Source organism: Equus quagga, chromosome 7 (genome assembly GCF_021613505.1).
Source record: "Equus quagga isolate Etosha38 chromosome 7, UCLA_HA_Equagga_1.0, whole genome shotgun sequence".
Taxonomy (NCBI): domain Eukaryota; kingdom Metazoa; phylum Chordata; class Mammalia; order Perissodactyla; family Equidae; genus Equus; species Equus quagga.
Genome location: NC_060273.1, coordinates 53,251,098 through 53,270,423, shown reverse-complemented (window position 1 = coordinate 53,270,423; position 19,326 = coordinate 53,251,098). Strand labels below are relative to the sequence as shown.

At 44.7% G+C, this 19,326-nt stretch overlaps 1 protein-coding gene across 1 annotated transcript in view; it reads left to right on the top strand.

Moving 5' to 3' along the window:
- DOCK2 (dedicator of cytokinesis 2) overlaps positions 1–19,326 on the top strand; it is a 403,039-nt gene that overhangs the window by 311,069 nt on the left and 72,644 nt on the right. Inside the window, exons 29-30 of the mRNA XM_046668606.1 lie at positions 2,593–2,687; positions 12,529–12,607. Of these exons, the coding sequence (XP_046524562.1) occupies positions 2,593–2,687; positions 12,529–12,607 (174 nt within the window). The remainder of the gene's footprint in view (positions 1–2,592; positions 2,688–12,528; positions 12,608–19,326) is intronic.

Sequence of the window (19,326 nt, the reverse complement as noted above, 5' to 3'; positions counted from 1 at the left end):
CTCATTCCCAGTCAGGCTTGCATATATCTTCTGGAACATGTCTTCAGTCCATATCAGAGATAAGATCTGAGCATCTAGTCTAAATATGGCTTAACAAATATTTATTGATGAATAATAGACGTTTTGGGGCTTAAGAGCATAAATGTTGGAGTCACACAGTCTTGAGTTTGAATCCAGGATTTGTCACTGGCTGGCTGTGTGACCGTGGGCAAGTTAATCTCTCTTCAGCCTCAGTTTCCCTATATGTAAAGTAGGAATAATATCATTTATGTCACAGGGTTGTGAAGGGGTTAAATGAGAGTCTAGTAGCTCTCACATATTAAGTGCCCAGTAAAAGATAGCTATTGTTACATTATGATAACAAATGCACAGAGGAACTTGGCCTCTGAGCCCCTTTTCCCTCCTGCATCTCAGGACTAATTTGCGACAGGACTGTCTGCCTGTGACCTGTGGGTCCACACTTCTGCAGCAGATGACTTCATCGCCTCAGAGCCCAGCCCAGCTGTCCCAGGGGTGTAGCAGTCCCTTTGCCCTCAGTGTGGTCACCTTTGTCATTGTCCCCTTACTACTGCCAGATTAAGGAGTTCTGCTGCCGGGGGCTCACTTTCAACTCTCATTGGAGGGACCAAGGGAAGCAGAATTGGACCAACCTCAGAGAGTGGCCCGTAAAAAGAGGATCATTAGGAAGCCAGTGTTCTATCCTTTCATCCATTCAGCAGTGAGAGGGTCTCATTGGAGTAAGACCGGCAAGAAATGGAACCTCTTTCTGGATATACAAAAACCAAAACAAAAGGAAAGCTAAATAACCCAGGATTTCCCCCCATCAAGTTCTCTATGTCATGGGACATGGAAATAGAAAGACTGGATTCTCCATTTTTGATCCTCAGTGGAAGGATGGGTGGGAAGGAAGCTAGGAAAGGGAATTCTTATTTGTTGAACATACAAACTTTCTTAAGTAATCCTCACAACAGCATAACACAGGTGTTAGTAGTCACACTGTACAAGTCCACAGTCTGCTTGCTCAAGGCCGCATGGCTAGGATGTGGCAGAGGTAGGATTTGAACCTCTCCTGTAACCCTCACACCATACTACAGTACTAGGTCTCATTTAGAAGCCAAGTGTTCCATCCATGAACCAGAGGCCTTCTCCATTCCCATGGGAACGGAATGTGTCTGTGACAATAGCCACGCTTCCCCACGTGACATCAGGGTTGAATAATAATACTCACCATCATCATCATGGAGCACTTAATGAGCGCTTATAATGGACCGGGTTCTGTGCTAGGCATCTTATAGACAGTGTGTACTTAGTGCACACAGTAACCCTTTGATGCTATCCCCATTCTGCTGATGTGGAAGCTGGAACTTAAAGTAACGTTCCCTACCAGTAAAGATTGCTGGAAAGGAACCAATGTCATTTCCAGAATTTTGCAATTTAACTTAAAGCAGTGATTTTCAAATTATATTCCTCCCAGCCTCACTATCCTCTACCATAAACATGCACATGCGCACACACGCACACACACACACATTTCAACCACAGCCAGTCTACTTTTATCTTATGTATTAGGTTCCAGGTAAGAATTTCTTTGAACAAAATATTTTACTGTTAAAATAATTTGAAAGCCACTGGCTTAAGGAAAGAGCTCTGAACGGGTTTCCTATGGATTTTAAATTTTACCTAAAGCGTACATGCAATGTGACTTCATTTCCTCCAACTTAGGAGCATCCCAGTGCCAGTGGTTCTGGTGTTTGCTATGGGGATTTGTCTTGAATTTATGTTCTCCAGAGATAGAGAACAATTTGGCCCACTGCAAAGTCTGATGGGATGTATTGAGGTCCATTTTGAACCTCTTCAAAGGAGAGGAAAAGTGTCCCTGGGGTATTTCCTTGAATCTGCCTACGCACGTGGCTGTGACACATGAATTAGCTGTGTTTACTGTACTGCTAATTAGATGTTCATTTTAATAATAGTTTGTTTGCTCAATGACCTGAGATGCTTTCATATAGTGTAGATTATTTCCTTCTCAAACACATATTTGGGAGAAGATGATTATAAAATTGCCACATCAATGAGTGCATTTACTTCTTTACTCCCAAAGACAGAATTAATAGTGCTTTATTTTGAGAGTATTTTTGCATTCCATATTCACACTCCGCTTATATTTGTGAAACGGTCTCCCGGTAACCAACTTTAAGTTTCTATTTAAAAACCCACGGCTACTGGTTTCATTGGATTTACTTAATGAAAGGCTCTGCCCCTTCCCTTTCTACCCTTCCAAAAAATATGGTCATCCATTGCTTAATGACGGGGACACGTTCTGAGAAATGTGTCCTTAGGTGATTTTGTCGTGCGAACGTCATAGAGTGCACTTACACAACCCTAGATGGTACAACCTACTGCACACCTAGGCTCTATGGTACTCATCTTATGGGACCACTATCATATATGTGGTCTGTTGTTGACCAAGACATCACTATGCAGTGCTTGACTGTAAAACAGAAAAAATTTAAGCAGCCAACAACATCTGGGAAGTTCCAGTCAGTGCCTATAAAAACAGGATGACAAGTGTGTTTTGCTTTACTATTTCAGGACTTCTTGATGGAAACATTCATCATGTTCAAAGACCTCATTGGGAAAAATGTGTATCCTGTAGACTGGATGGCCATGAGTATGGTCCAGAACAGGTGAGCTGCCATCTACCTCCCAACAGCCATGTCACCTCAGCAGTCACTTTAAAGAGCACTGGTGGAGATAAATTGGGCATAGGTTTTCCCTGGTGAAAGAAAACTGAAGTGGAACAGATCCTTTCCTTCTACTTTTAACCCCCAGGAAACTCCTCGCCAGTCTTGAACCTTCTTTTTTTAAATTTTTTACTCCTTGTGCCCTTTTATATACATTTTATATGGCTACTCCTCACCTTTTCCATTCTCCAAATACCAGTTAAAATATTATGCTTTGTCTGTGGAAGCCATCTGTCAACTCTTGAGACAGGAGAGCTTGAGGTCAGCATTATTAAAATTATATTATTTTAAAATGTATTCAAAATAATACAAGATATTCTGTGGCATGCACTAAAATAAACTTAGGAATCATTGGAGTAAACAACTTGGAACAGATTTATGTGCTACAGGACTTCTCAGAGCCTTTAGTATGCTAATGGGATTCTCTAAGAGGAGGATTTAGGATACCGCATTTCACAGATTTATTTGCACATGGAACCATTTAGTGTGCATATATGTGTGTCTCTGTGTGTATATATAATACCTATTAACATCTCATAGAATAACAGTGTAACTCAAGTATAACTCAGATTCCACATGGCCCAACACAGCATTAGATAAAAATGATTACAAGCAATTTTAGCCTTTAATGCTTTCTTTCAAATAATATTATCTCATCAAAAAGAAATCAAATTATAACACTCAGCAATATTTTCTAATATTCCCTTTCTCCATTCCTCTGGTTCTCAAAATCTCTCACTTCCCATGGTTTACCAAGGTCTCTCTCAGAGCCTTATTCTCAATTCCTATTCCATGAAGCAGCATAAACTATGGCTCTCCCCCTTTATACACTAAACTCAACATGAAAGCATCCTTCAAATTCTTGACTATGTAATCTCTCCTTTGTGGATCCTTCCAGGCCTCCCTCCGTAGTAGGAGAATGTGTTCCCTCATGCAATCCCATATTGTAGCACGTGCCTCACTGTACTCTAATTATCTCTTCATGTGACTGTTTCTACCACTAGAGAAGGGGCTTCCTGAGGGCAAGTACTATGTCCAATGTATCTCTGTGTTTCCAGTTCCTAGTAGAGAGCCTGACATTCACAAATATGTATATTGAACTGTTTGTATCCAATGGGTACTTATTAATTAGGATTTTTAAAGGAATCCAATTCAAATTTGCCTAAGCAAAAAGAGAAATTATTGGCTCAGGCAACTGAAAGGGCCCAGAGTTATAGCTTCAGGCAGGGAGGTATCCAGGTGCTCAAATAGTATTGTAGGAAATCTGTGTCTCTACATCTTCTCTTTCCTCTGTTGGTTTCATTCTCAGGCAGATGCTCTCTTTGTGGTAGGTAAAATGGGCTCTAGAAGTTCCAGATATATGTCTTGTTGGATTAACAACCCCAACTGAAAGAAAAAGCCTTTTCTTCAGTAGGTGGAGCAAAAGTCCCCAGGTATGGCTTCGAAGGTATGGCTTGAGCTACCTGCCCCCTCATAAACCTTTGTGGCCAGGAGAATGAAATATGCTGTTTCCTCAAGCTTGGGCCACATGACCCACTTTTGGACCTGGGAGGCTGTGGTTAGATCTACCCAAACCCTAGAGTCTGGAAATAAAGGAGAAGGCAGGGGGAGTAGTTCTCCAAAGGAAGAGCTAGGAGTTATTACCAGAAGGTGGAATGGATGATGGATAGACAAATAAATACACAGACATCCACCACTGATACAGGGTCAGGGGGATGGGAGTCCAGAGAGTTCTGGAGCCCTGTCCAGGCCCGTCCTCTCCTTCCGAGGTGCCTACAGTCGTCCTGGAGGAAGCGCGAGGAAGTACTTTGCAGGAATGTCCCCTCCTGAAATCCCAGCTAGCTATAAACGTTAGTCTTTTTCTGGGACAGGCCTCCAGAGATAATACAATAATTTTTGTTTCCTTGTACCTAGAAAGTTAGAACATAATTTTCTAAGGGACCTGAGGAAGTGCAATTGTGTTCTAAATAGAAACATTTGTATCTCTTAAGGATCAGCTGAGTACTTAAGGCTCTACATTAAAAAAAGAAAATGTTAGGGGACCGGCCCAGGGGCATAGTGGTTAAGTTCCCGCAATCCGCTTCAGTGGTCCAGGGTTCGCATGTTCCGACCCCAGGCGCAGACCTAGCACTGCCTGTCAAGCCACACTGTGGCGACATCCCACATAAAATAGAGGAAGATTGCCACAGCTGTTAGCTCAGCAACAATCTTCCTCAAGCAGAAGGAGGAAGATTGGCAACAGATGTGTTAGCTCAGGGCCAATCTTCCCCTCACATGAGAGCGCGCGTGCTTGCACACACACACACACACACACACACACACACACACAAATTAGACTCAGAAACACAGTCTGGGTTTCAGACTTCTTAGTTCTGCCACCTTCTCTTTCTTAGGATGTTATTTAATCTCTCGGAATCTTGATTTCCTCATCTGTAAAATGAGGATAATGATAGTCTCCATTTCATGGTATTTTTTGTGAGGATGAATGAGTTACTCCTCAGCACAGTGCTGGTCCCCAGGAAGAACTCACCGAATGCAGCATCGCCCTCTCCAGGTGCAGACAACGGACTCAGCCTTGGACTAGAGAAGCACATGCTTCTCAGCCAGGAGAGAGGACTATTTTTCTCCTTGCAGGCACACACCTTAGCTAGATTTCCTTCATCTGCAGGCCACAGCAATCCCTTACATTCATGGAGCGCTTGACATTTTCCCACTGTTTTTGCCTTTTCTGTGGTGTTACAATAGCTATCATGTATTAAGCATCTAGCTCCAACACTGTTGTAAATAGTTTCCACGTGTTAGTTCATTTAATCTTCACAGAAACTTTATGATGGAAAACTATTATAATTCACGTTTTGTCTATGAGGAAACTAAGGCACAGAAGAGATGAGTAACTTAGTCAACATTGCATTGGTAATAAGAAACAGGGAAGCCGTGCAATCAGAACCCATGTTCCTAATCTCTGCTGCCTTGTCCTGTCAAATAGTGAAGCTTGTATCGTCAAAGGCATTATAAGGATGTGCAAACTGCGTATTTATTGGCTCCGATAACTGAAAGAGGCCCCAAAGGTAACTTGCCTAAGATCGTGTAGCTAGTTGGTGAAAGATTTCAACTGAAATTGGACAAACAGAACACACACCGTGGTTTAGCACAGATCGGTATCCCCAGAACAGCGTCTTCCCTCCTCTAAAACATGCAGCTCGAGCTCCATTCACTCATGTGGCCAAGGCAAACTTCCTATCTTAGTCTGTCCATTACAACTGTCTTTCTTCCTTCCTTTCTTTCTTCTCTATTATTTACAAATTATTATAATTTCCATGTTTTTATAATTTCTCTGTTATGACTGATGATTCATGTACTAGCCATATATTATTCATTTATCTGTTTGTTGGAGGAGGGAATGGAGTTTTCCAGATGTGAATGTCTCCTCCGCTGTGTACTGTTTGTGTATGCAGACAGAGTGAGGTGTCTACTGTAAGAATACCTCCTGTTAGAGCATTTTCCTTTTTGTAAGATGCGTTCAGTAAGATCTGACTTATGTGATGTGATTAATTTTGAAATGAACAAGTTCTTTACAATATTTTAAATTAAGAAAATTATGCCAAGGAACCTCATTTCCCTTGATCTGGAAAGCCAACATTTTGAGGGGGCTTGGGGATTTATATACATCCCTAAGCTTCTCTAAATGTAATCAACTAACACGTAGTCATCGAGTGTCCTGGCATTCAGGGCTCTGGGAGTGGACAGGCCCATTTATGCCCTGGTCTCAGAAGGCAGGGGCCTTACAATCCAGTTGGTGAGACAGTAAATATGCCCAGGGAAATATGCTCAAGTGCTGCAGTCTCTGTAGTGGTTTCAGAGCACAGAGGGAACCCAGTGTAGTCAGGATTTATGACTGCCTGGGTTCAGATCCTGCCTCTATCATTTAATAGTTATGTAATGTCAGGCAAAGTTACTTAATCCCTCTGGACTCAGTTTTTCTCACTGTAAAATGGGGCTAATAATAGTATCTATTACAAGTGATTTTTGTGAGGACTAAAATGAAATAAATTAATATGTATAAAGTAGTTAGAACAGTTATTTGGCACACAGCAAGCATTTCGTAAGTCCTAGCTATTGCTTTTATTTTCACATTCCTGTGGTCTGGGAATATCCAAAATATTTCACAGAAGAGGCAAATCTGGGTTGGACCCTGTCTACCTTTATCAATAACACCTTTCAAGGTCTGACATTGTCTCAAACACATATTAGGCACACAGTGGAGTCACAGAAGTTGACCCTCAGATGTTGAGTAGGGCATTGCCCAGCAATCCTGCAGCGGCTCCATCAGTGTACCGACAAGTCATTGACACTACTTACCCTTCCTCCTACCTACGTTAACTTGTAATGCCTATTCCTTTTTGTGGATTCCACCTCCTCCAATCCATATCGCCCAAAGGAGGCCTCTCCGTGGCTTCTTTAGTCAGCACAGCACACCTAATCCTGACGTCCAGCTGGCCGCAGGATTCCCGATTCCGGGAGCCTGCTGCATCCCTAACTGGAATCCTAAATTACGCAGACATGTCAGGGGCACTTGGGGTTAGCTGTGCCCTGCCGCTGAGCTGGGACCTGCTGATTCACTGTAACCTCTTGGTCACGGAGCGTCTGTGTGTTGTGAGGGAAGCAGCTTACAGGCTCTGGGAGAATGGATTTCTCAGTGCCTCCAGGCGGGGGAATAAGACCTCTCATGGCCAGGTTTTTTATTTCCATCTCCAGGTTTTGACTAGGAGAATCAACTATATTTCATGAACCACAGCAGGAAGGGGGATGGGATTCAGAGAGGCCCTCCCCGTCCCTTGGGCATTCTCACCACAAAGGGCATGCCCACCTGCTATTCCCTCTTTATTCACCTCATACAACCTGTGGGCGTGGGCTGGTCATCACGTCAGAGTATTTCAGCCTTGGATCCTCCTGTCCCAGAGGTGCAAGGTGGCCGGGCAGTTAAGGATAATGACAACGAAAACAACTGACATTTCTTGAGGACTCCTACGTGCTGAAGCACTGAACCACTGCATCTCGTTTAACCTTCACGCATGGCTCCTTTTACGGACAGGGCAGTTGAGATTCCCAGAGGTTAAGCACCAGCTCCAGGCCACAACATGGAAGAGCAGCAGAGTGGGAACCTGACCGAGGCAGGCTTGCTCCAGCACCTGCAGGAGTCTGTGTGACATTCCACTCCTGCATGCAGCCCAAGGATTAGTGCATCTGGTGTGTTTAGGCTTACTCAGGGCACAAAACACAGGGGCTCGTGGGTGCCTCCGGTACTGAAGGTTTGTTCTGCCATGTGAAGGGAAATAGAGGCAGGGACCCAGCTCGGTGGCTGCAGTGAGGCTTCACGTGAAGCAGTTTTCAGGACACCAGCCCCAGGTTTGGCTCCTCTTTCTGCCGGCTTCTTCCCACTCAGAGCGGCTGACTTCTCTTGCATATGGCTTCTGCTTCCTCACAGCTTCTCCTCGAGCCCAGGTTCATTGCGTTCTCCCTGGTTGTCTTGCTGCTGGACTGCCTGAAAGGATGTGATCTACTACTCTCCAGGCTTGGGTGTCCCTACTGGGTACCTACAGATCACCCATAGGCTCCTGGCACCCGTGGAAGACTGCCTGAGTCAAGTGTTGGCCCTGGGCTCAGTCGGCTGTGGGCAGGGCAGCAGGCTGGCAGGGACCAAGTGTGAAGGGGGTCTGTGCATGGAGGGCATCAATAGGAGCATGCCCAGTGCCAAAGACCATGCAGGCTGGCCTTCAAGGGAGCCAGTGTCTCCTTCTGGTTAACTGCAAAGGCTTCAGAGAAAGACAAACCTGAGACTAGGTCTGGACTCAGCCTTTTATTAGCTGTGTGAATGTGGGGAAATTATTCCATCTTTCCAGTGCTCAGTTTCCCCTTCTGTTAAATGGGTGCAACAATAACACCTATCTCAATTTTTAGAATTAAATGAAATAATGTCTAGAGAGCACTTAGCACAGAGTACATGAATGATAATCATGATACTTCCATCATTGCTATTGTTAATAAAAGTGAACTCACAACTCGGACTGAATAGAGTTACTGAGGTTTCCTTGTAGACACAATAACATAGCAGTGAATATCAAGGTTCTGAAGGCAGCATCCCTTTGTTTAAATCCTGCTTCTCCATGTACTGGCCAGGTCAATTGGGAAATTTACCTAAACTCACATTTCTACAATGAAAACAATGTGTAACTCAGAGAGTTAATGTGAGAGTTAAAAAAGAAAAAAGGGATAGGAAGGAAGGAGGAAGGAATCTGTGCAAAGTACTTAGCAAGAGCCTGGCACATCACTGGTCACTGTCGCTGTGATTATTATTGACCTTATAGAGCCTCTAAACATCACAGATGAGATGCAGGAAGTAGTAGGTTGAGATTTGATAATGAACTTTGTTTTCAACAATTCAAGTTCATTGTTGAGAGTAACAGAAAGAGCCGAGTCTGTTTTCATTTCAACCCACTTCACCATATTAGTGCTTAGGATTAAAGTACAATTACTTTTTAAAAAGAGCAAGAAAGAGGAGAAAAAAGATGTACTTTTCCAAACCCGTACACAGGAAACCAAAGTTAAGGGATATTCTGATTCTCAGAGGGTGGCTGCAGAAGAAGCCAGAGAGAGGAAGGCACCTGATTTACTGTCCCCCAGTCCCTGTCTGCCACCAGTCTCCACCAGCAGCACAGGGGGATGATCAATTCTGGCTATTGGACTGAGCTTTGAGAGCTAGAAACAGGTTTAGGCTGACAGTCAAAATAACGACTGTTACTAAAACTGCTGAGAGCTTAGTCACTGCTGAGAGTGTATAAAATCCCTCATTTTGGTATCATATTAGAGAGCCCGAGATGTTTATACATAATATGACAGCCATCAAGCCATTTCCATCTGAGGAATCGGATACTAATCCTTAAGGAGAAAATCTAGATGTTTTTCAAAGGCATGTTAGCAAGTGACAGAATAGCAAAACCAAAGAAATCTCACTTTTTGGCCTGATGGGGTGGTGAATTTTGTGCAACTTTTCTTTCCCGTCTTCACGTGGTCCTGCCTGCCTCAGAACAGGTTGCTGGCTGCTCCTTGTCCTCTGACTGCCCATTGTGCTGGCAGTCCCTGCCTTCAGAAGAAGAATGAAGCAACCCAAGGGGGTCTGTAGCAGCCGTAGCTGCCACGTTACTGTTGTCACTGTGTCGGGCACCGTACTCAGCACTTACCATGCATTCGCCATTAAACCCTGAAGCGATTCTGTGAAAGGGGTTACAGTGCTGCTATTTCACAAGCAAGGAAGCTGAGACTTCAAAGGTGATATTAACATGTCCCAAGTCCACACAGCTGGGCAGTGGCAAAGCTGGAAATCACATCCAGGTGTGTGTGTGTGTGTGTGTGTGTGTGTGTATACAAATCTTGTGATCCCGATACCAGGATGAACTGCTTTCTTTGCTCAACAAACATTTAAGTGTTTAATGAACAAGTACCCCAGGGTTCGTTTCAAGCAATGCTCCACGTAGCAGATGCTATAGGTGCCCTGCCTGTACTCTTGGCCCACCCAAACTATACCCGCCGCATCAGTGGACATTTCCCATGTAACCTGAGAGCTTCCTGCTGCTTTCATTCTCTGGGCTTTCTCTGACTACAGGAGAGTGTCAGCCCACCTGCAAGGCAGGCCAGACGTGCTAGGGACTTAATGTCAATAGGAGCAACTTTCAGTCAGTGAGAGGCTGACATTAGTGGATAAATAGCCCAGATTCTTCAACCCTTGGAGGGGACACTTCTGATGTGCAGGTGTGTTCTAATAGAGTCCCTCAGAGGTTCCCAAGCAGAATTGAATCCCAATTATTACCCAAAGCAATAATCTTCTAATAAACACTTCCTTTAATGGCTTCCCATCGTGTCTTAGGTAGGCCAAATAGGCATTTTCCTTGGACAAGCCACTCAATAGAGAAATTATGGATTGTCTACTGTTAAACAAAAATTATAGACAGTAGTACAGGTAGGATCTGGCTACTGCTCTCCAAGATTTTACAAACAGGCACACACAATGAAGACTTGGCCGTGGTTGAGCATGTAGCTATTGGGAGGTAACTGCAAAAATCCAGGAGAGAAATGATGGTGGCTCGGTTCAGGTCAGTGGCAGTGGGGTGTTGAGAAGTAGTCAAATTCTGGATGCATTTTGAAAGCAATTCTAAGAGGTTTTGCTAACAGGCCAGGTGTAGGTTCTGAGAGAGAGAAAAGTCACAGATACTACCAAATTTTTCCCCCTCTGAGCAATTGGAAGCAATTGGAGTTGTCCTTAACTTAGATGAGAAGACTAGAGAAAGAGGGCAGGTACTAGGAGTTGAGTTTTTGACCTGTATGTTTGAGATGCCTATTAGTCATCCAAGTGCGGATGGAGCTGGAATGCAAGCTGGAGCTCAAGGGAGAGGCCAGGGATGAAGATATAAATTTGGGAGTGAAAGGCATGTAGACTGCAGAGTAGATGAGATCACGGAGGGAGTCTCTGATTTCTAGCGAAGTATAATCTAGGAGACGAGACAGACATTATTGAGTCACACAAATAAATCGTCCTAGACCGTGGTGAATGCTGGGAAAGGAAACTGCAGTGAGTATCCTTTGGGGGACCCAAATGTGCAGGGAACCCCACCCTAAAGAGATTAGAAAGAGAAGGGAATTCTGTATAAAGAAAGAATATGGCTATGTACTTAGAAAACAAGTAGAAGCACAGGGTAATAGTGAGAAATGAGTCTTGAACAGAAAGTGGGATCCAATCATAGAGGGCATTGACTGACAAGAGGAAGAGTTTGGACTTATCCTGTGAGCAGTGGGGAGCCATTGAAGTGGGTGATTGACATGATTGGAGCTGTCCCACAGGGCAAGGTGCTCTTGAGGTTGAAGGGGCAAGAGAGAGGAGGCTGTAAGACCAGTCAGGAGGCTTAGCAGGAGGAAGGAGAGAAAGAGAGAACAGGAAGACATTTAAAGAGAAACGCCACTTGACAACAGCTACCAGAATGTTAAATGTTCCTAACATTTGATCGATATTACCATGTTGAGGAGGAGACTGGAGAAGAGATATATATAGGAGGGGCAAGATGTACACAGAAGAGTGATCGTTGAAACACTGTTTGTAACAGAAAAAGCTGAGAAACAAAATAAAGGTCCCTCAATAAAAGACTGATTAAATAAATGGTGATACATCCACACAATGGAATGCTCTTCAGTGATTAAAAGGGATGATGTATATCTGACTTCACTGGCAGGAAGGGAACACACAATTTATTGTCGAGTAAGAAAGAAAGGCTGTGAAATAGCATTTATTGTTTAACTGCACTTATAAAAATGGTACCTTGAAAATTTCTTTCATGTGTATATGTCTAGGGAGACCTTTGAAATTTTGTTCATCAACATGTCCATGATGATTTTCTCTAGATGATAGGATTTGGTGGTGTGTTGTTTGTTTTTGGAGGGGGCAATTTCTCTTTGTATCTTTCTGGATGGCATGAATTTTCTACCATAAGCTTGTAATAGTTTAAATAAAAGATAATACAGATTTTCTAAAGGAAGTCAAACAGACAGTTTCTGAGTTCTTGCAGACTGGGGCAAACATGTCCCCAGGTCTACAGTGTGAGCAGGTGTGAATGTGGGTCAGCTGACCTCTCCCATAGGTCTTTGAGCTCTTCCCTGAGGGAACGTTGGTCTGGAGCATGGAGAGGGATGCCTGAGGTAGCATGCTCAGATGGCCTGGTGACCTTCTCCCTTCTTCTAGGGTCTTCTTGAGAGCTATCAACAAGTTTGCAGAAACCATGAACCAGAAGTTCCTGGAACACACGAACTTTGAGTTCCAGGTGAGTATGAGGCACCAGAGGTGCGCTTGGGGCGCCTGGCAGGGCCGCTTGGGCATCTTGGGCTGGTTGCTCCATCAGACACATCCCGGAGCACATGCAAGGCATGCCATTGTCTCTGGAGGTTTCCACAGAGGGGTGTGGGCGGGAAGTGCTCAGGGTTTGGAACTGGGCCCTTGATTAAAGAGTCATTAGCTGAGCAGCATATGCAAATGTGACTGTATAATGTATCTTGTGCTAAAGAGGAGACGCATTCATTCATCATCAGAGTGGATGCCACCTTTTCTTACTTTTTTATTCATTGGAGCCTAGAAAAAAGCAAACCCACATAGACACTGAAAAATAAAGCTCACTAGCACATCTCTGTGACTTCCTGATTCCTTCAGAAGTCACTTTTAGTGCTCAGACAGAACCTGGGGCCTCTGCGAGATTCGGAGACCTCAAAGCATGTCCCTGGGGCAAACAGTGAGACATCTGCTCGAGGCCCAGGCAAGAAGAACCAACTCTTCACAGCCTCACGGAAAAACCCAGATTGCTACCTCTGGCTGGAGATGTGAGAAGGCCCCCACTCCAGAGAAGTCCCAGACCCCCACATCTCTTGCAGTGCAAGCCTGGGGAGTAACCAGTGACCTGGGGCGACAGTGTTTTCTGCCTCCTCATCTGAGGAGTTCGGCTCCAAGCTGGGCTGACAGGAACTGACACACTGAGCAACCTCAGGCAAGGCCTGGACAGCATCCGTGCCTCAGTTGGCTCAGCTGTAAGATGCTCACCTGCTCATTCTACTTCATTGGGTTTTCCTAGGACTGGAATGTGCCCAAGGGCTTGCTGGGAGAACTCACCTGTAAGCTCCCACCACTTTCTGTTTGAACACTTCCTCCTCCAAGAGCCTCCCCTGACTGACTGCTCCCTGAGGGGCCCCCACCGCTCCCATGGTCACATATCACCACTGAGCCCGTTGTGGTCTCTTCAGAGCACTAAACATTATTTGAAATCGTCTTTCTTATTTGTCTATATGCACGTTTTCTCTCTTTCCTCTGGTAGAGTGTAATCTTTATGAGTGCAAAGACCTTGTACTCACAGAGACTCTGTGCTCTGTGCCTGGCACGTAGTAGGTCTCCTTGGGGAGGTGATGCCTGAGCTGAGGCCTCTGAGAACAACCCTGCTGGAGAGGACCAGCCTATAAGTATGTAATGAACATTATCTTTGCACAAGATTCTCTCGCACTACCTTGCATTCAAATCAGGCAGCTGAGCTATAGTGACAATAAAAAGAGGAGCTGCCGTTTTCTGATGGCTCACGCCTGCAGATCTTGTGAGACACACTTTGTGAGTGTTATCTTTCTAGTCCTTACAAGTGCCCCACACGTTAGTTACTATTACTATTATCTTTTCAGCTGCAAGGCTGCAGGAACTAAGACCCTGAGGTGATGGGTAGATAGCCTGCAGTCATACAGCATCTCAGGGCAGAGTTGGGACTAGAGCTCAGTGTGGCCGACACTGAAGCCCGCAGATCACCATGGCCACAGGGTAGTAGATGTGGAGTCTCCCCACTGTGTTGAGTTGACTGCCCGGCACGGTCAGGGTGAGAGTTATAAATCCTAGACGTGGGAACAAAACATGTCACTTTGGCTGTTTGAATCAGACATGTTTGATCCCCTTCCAAGTGTGGTCCAGATGTCTGCAGGCTCTGGTTAAAAGTGTGTTCAGGGAAGTTAATAAGGCCGTTGCTTTTCTGGAGGGGCAGCTTAGAACAACACACCTAGGGGCCAGCGGCAGGGCAGTGTTTTGGCCGTAAAACTGCCAGCTGGTTTGTTCATCTCTTTCCATGGGCGTTGGCAAACACAACCTCAGACCGGCTGTCCTGACTCTGGCTCTCTTCCATGGTCTTAGTGGGGTGCTTTCCAAGAGAAGCTCAGCATCAGTCCTTCATGCCATTCTTTTAGATTTTATCCTGTTTTCCTCCAGGAAAATCTGTATCTGAGAGATGACCAGAGAAGTGGGGGTTTCATACGTGGAAAGTATGAGCTTATGAGCTGTGTGACTTGAGTCAGATTACTTAACCTCCCTGTGCCTCATAGCTTCAATGTCAAATTATGACACTAACAGTGCTACCTCATCGGATTGTTGAGAGGATTAAATGGATTAATTAATGTAAAGCAGTCAGAACAGTGCCAGGAACATGGTAGCTATTTAATGAATGTTAGCTCATTATAATTATAATAATTGTTATCCTTTTGATGATGATGATGATAGTCCTAAATGTGTCAGGTCTGGGAACTCATATGTCAGTCCTCGGTAACCAGGACAGTAGAGAGGCCTCTTCCTGGTCACCATGACATTGCCTAGGGCTGTCACACCCACAAGGTTTTGTAAAACAGGAAAGTGGCCAACATTACAGAATGAAATGTTTCTTTTTCTAATGAGACTTCCATAGATATTTATTGAAAAGTTCTCCAGAACAGGATCATTTTTCAACCTTATCTTTGTTCTCCCACCGTCTCCTCACCCCGTGTGAGAATGGATTTGTTCTCTGTACCCTGCCTGGAACACGCCTTGTTTCCTTCTCACAGTTTCATTAATTATGCATTTATTATCAACAGGAACAGCATCCATCACTAAGCGTGGCCGGCCTTGGCAGCCGCTGTCCAGAGGAGGGGCAGATGCAATGAGATTATCCTTAATATCTTTTCCGGAACTGTGGTTTTATGATTCAAAGGGCAGAAAGCAAGCGATCTGTGGGTGCCACTCTGTAGATGATAAGACCTGCGAATTACGGAAATGATGTTTTTTGCTTGGGGCTAAAATAATTTGCATTCCCAGGCCCTATTCAGGATGCTGGACCCTGGCACTCACATCCATTTGCGTGGTTGCAGAAGACCAAGAGGGGATTTCTAGTTCAACTCAGCAAGTTTTTTTGTTTAAGAGCAATTCCCAGGGGGCCAGGCTATTGCAATATACTTTAAGGAATTTGGAAGCAGAGTGGAACACTGCCCTGCCCTCAAGGATCTTGGAGTCTTGATAGCAGGCCGTAAATCCATCTTCTAGCATCCAAGCTTTTGAAGAGGGTGACTAACCTTATTAGTCTCCCTACTTAGGGCACTTTGCTCCTCATGGTAACTTTGTTAGGTTGAGATGTACCCATTTTACTGGTGAATAAACTGAGCTTCAGAGAAGTGGCTGACTATTCTGTTAAAGGTCATCTAACCGCTAAGTGGGGCTGCCAGGGTTCCACCCCAGGCCTGTCCACAAAGCCCGAGCTCTTTCTACTCTTCTGCACTGTCTCTTAGAAGTGAGATCTGGGGGAGAGCTCCATGTAGCTCCAGAAATGCTGTCTGCCCCTGTCAGCTCTTGCTGGCCCTGGGACAGAGAGCTCTACGATGACTGGCTGTAGGATTAGACTCTTATGTTGGACACTCTGCTTGACCCAGGAATCAGCGGTTACACGTGGGATGTGCTCTTTGGCTCCAGGAAAATTGTTTCTGTCTTCGGCAGCTCTCTGATTGCCGCAAAGATCATTCTCTTTTCTTGGGAAGCTCTAATTGGTTCTGCGTTTGGTAGTTCCAGCCTCGGCCTTGAGGCATTTCTGGATCAGCTTCTGGGCACCAGATCACCTTGGGATCATTTTCGAACCTGTATTGGAGACTCTGTGAAACGAAAAGCTTCTAGAATATCCTCAGCCATTAGTGGAGGAATGAGGGAAGGCTTAGTCCTTATAAGGGGAAATGTAACAGTGATGGCAAAAAAGGCAAGAGAGGGAGCACCACACAGAGGGAGCACTCGCTGAAGCCTGAAGAGGCCCATGCCTTGCCGTAGGGAGGCTTAGGCTCACAGTGGGATGGCTCGGCCAGGCAGAAAGATGGTCACATGCTCGGGAATGGCTGCTTCAGCCTGAGGTCCCCAGACAACCTCTGGCCTAATGTTCCTAACCTGGGTCCATAACTGGAAGCTTCCACTCCCGGAATCAACGGCACCCCCAGAATGGCCACGGCAGCTGTGACTGCAGCTCAGCGGAGGGCACACTGACTGCATTTCAGCAGCAGCATGTGCAGGTGCTTTTTTTTTTCTTTTTAATTGGAATGTGGGGTAAATAATAATTCAGGGCCATTGAGAAAGAATCTTAGAGGATCAAGAATCCTTGATGTCTCTGCTGTAAAGACTGCAAACATCAGATGAAACTGTGGAAACCCTAACCAACAACAAAGGCTGAAGGAAACTGAGAAAGGAGAAGAAAAGCGATTTTAACAGAGGAGTAGAGTGGTACAGAATACAAGTTCTGGAGAGAAATACACTTGGGTTCAAATGCCAGCTTTGCCATTTTGTAGCTGTGTGACCTTGGGCAACTTATTTAACCTCTCTGGCCTCAGTTTCCTGATCTTGAAAATGGGGAGCATAAGAATACAAATCTCATCGTTTCTGGGAAGGATTTAACAAGAATGCGTGCGGAGTGCTGGGATCATTGATGAACTCGTGCCACAAACATTTCTTGAGCACATGCTGAGGTAGACACGACACTAGACACTGGACACACAACAGCGAATACAAAGGTGAGGTCTTGCCTGCATGATGCTTACGTCCAATAGGAAAGAGAGAAAATAAATCAGTTCTGCTTAAAATAGCTCATAAATCCTGTGAACAGGTGCAGGGAGGGTGAATAATGGGCGGATCCACCTATATCATGGCGAGTTGGGACGGCTTCTCCAGGAAGTAATTTTTGAACGGATAAATTTAAATTTTGAACTGGTAAAACCGAGTAGGAGTTTACTAGGCAGCGATTTCCTCATTTAGTCCTGACAACCAGCCCGTTTAGATATGATTAGTCTCATTTTCCAGGTGAGGAAACTGAGACTCAGAGAGATAGCGTGACTTGCCTGGTAATGGGATTGGCATCCTGGAAGGCAACCTGACAGTGTCTGTGGAAACAAAGACAACAGACAAACACCGCAGAATCTGCACGGACCCTGTGTCTGAGCAATTCCACCCCCAGGAGCGTATGCTCCATTATCGTCTCTCATGCATAAAGATGTGTAAATGATGATGTCCATTACAGCAGTGTTGCTAGAGAAAAAAAAAAAAAACTTGGAGTCAAGCTAAATGTCTATAAATAGGGAATTGGTTAAAATTAAAGTACATCCTTATAGCAGAATACCAGGCAGCAATAGAAGAGAATTGGAGCAGATCTGTAAGTGCTGATACGGAAACACCTGCAAGATATATGGATGAGAGAAAAAAGCAAAGTACAGCAGACTATTAAAAAAAGATGTCTATGCATATATTTGTTTATACATAAAAAAAATTTTTGGAAGGATATCCGGGAAATTGTTATAACTTTCTTCTGAGAAATTAGACTAGGATCCAAACTGGATAGAAAACAGCTTTTTCTTGTTTAATCTTTCTTACCATTCAATTTTTTTTACCATGTGTGTATTGCTTTTATAATTTTGGGGGGAGTTAATTATAAATAACTATATTCTGATTACGCTCACTAGCATTTGGGTGGTCATTTAGTTTATCTGGATCTCACTGTTTACATCTGTGAAATGAGGGAGTTGGATCAGATGACGCTTAAATTTATTCCAGCTCTCACCTTCTGTTCCTATGATTTCAAAATATTAAATTCCCAGTCAGAAATCACCTCACTTCTTCCCCAGGGAAAAGGGACCCAGGTGTTTCGCTAACGCCCCTCTGGCTTCTCTGAGCCAGCTGAGCTGGGCACGTAGTAGAATGCCACCAGGCAGCTTGAGGCAGGGAGAAAAGAAAAATCTGGGACCTTTTGAAACAACTGGAAAATTTCTCTAACAATACAGCAATCAATAAATAAATATTTTCTGGGGCCCAGCTGTGTTCAAGCCATTGTGCTGAATATGACATTAAGGATACAAATAAATGGAAGACGGGACCCTCGGTACTTGTGGAGCTTACAGCTGGAGAGACGGGACGTGCAAATACTCCACAACCAGTGCCCCCACCCACACCACCGCTCCATTGACTGAGCTCCTGGCACGTGCCACGCCTGTGGTGGAGGCCCTCATGCTCATATTTCATCCAGCACTTATAACAATCCTTTATGGTGGTCACCATTATTTTTCCCTTTTACAGGTAAGGAAAGTGAGGCTCAAAAGGTCAAGTAACTAGCCAAAGATGATGCAGCTAGTAAGAGCTAGAACTGGTATCCACACCCTGTCTGTGAGACGCGGGGGCCTGTGCTCTTGACCACTGGATGATCCTGTCACAGGAAGTGAGTGGAGCATAAGGCCAGGTGTGGGCCAGTGGACGAAAATCTGTGGTCGCACGTACAAAGTGCTACCCAAAGGAGGAAGGGATTGAGCAGAGCTGCTGTGCTCTACCATCTGGGAAGGCTTCATGAAGGAGGTGGGTCTTGAACTGGGCTTTGATGAAAGAATAGGACTTAGATGTTGCAGATGTGAGAACCACTGAGCAAAGCTAAGGAGGCCAAGGTGCTTGCGTTGTATCTGTGGAGTCTGAGCAGACCAGCCTCCCTGGAATAGGCAGTTCATTGAGGGAGAAAACTCTAGAAATTGAATGAGGCCTGAAAAGCCAGGTTAGTGCATTTGGTCTTGGCTCTTCAGGAGCAAGAGTCAAAGAAGGTTTGGGGCGGAGGCACTGAGTGCCCACCTGTGTCTAGTTGTGGCCACTGCTCACCTCTCAGGGCATTGCACAGAGTCACTGACCATGACAACATTCTCTCAGTTCCAAAAGTCAGTT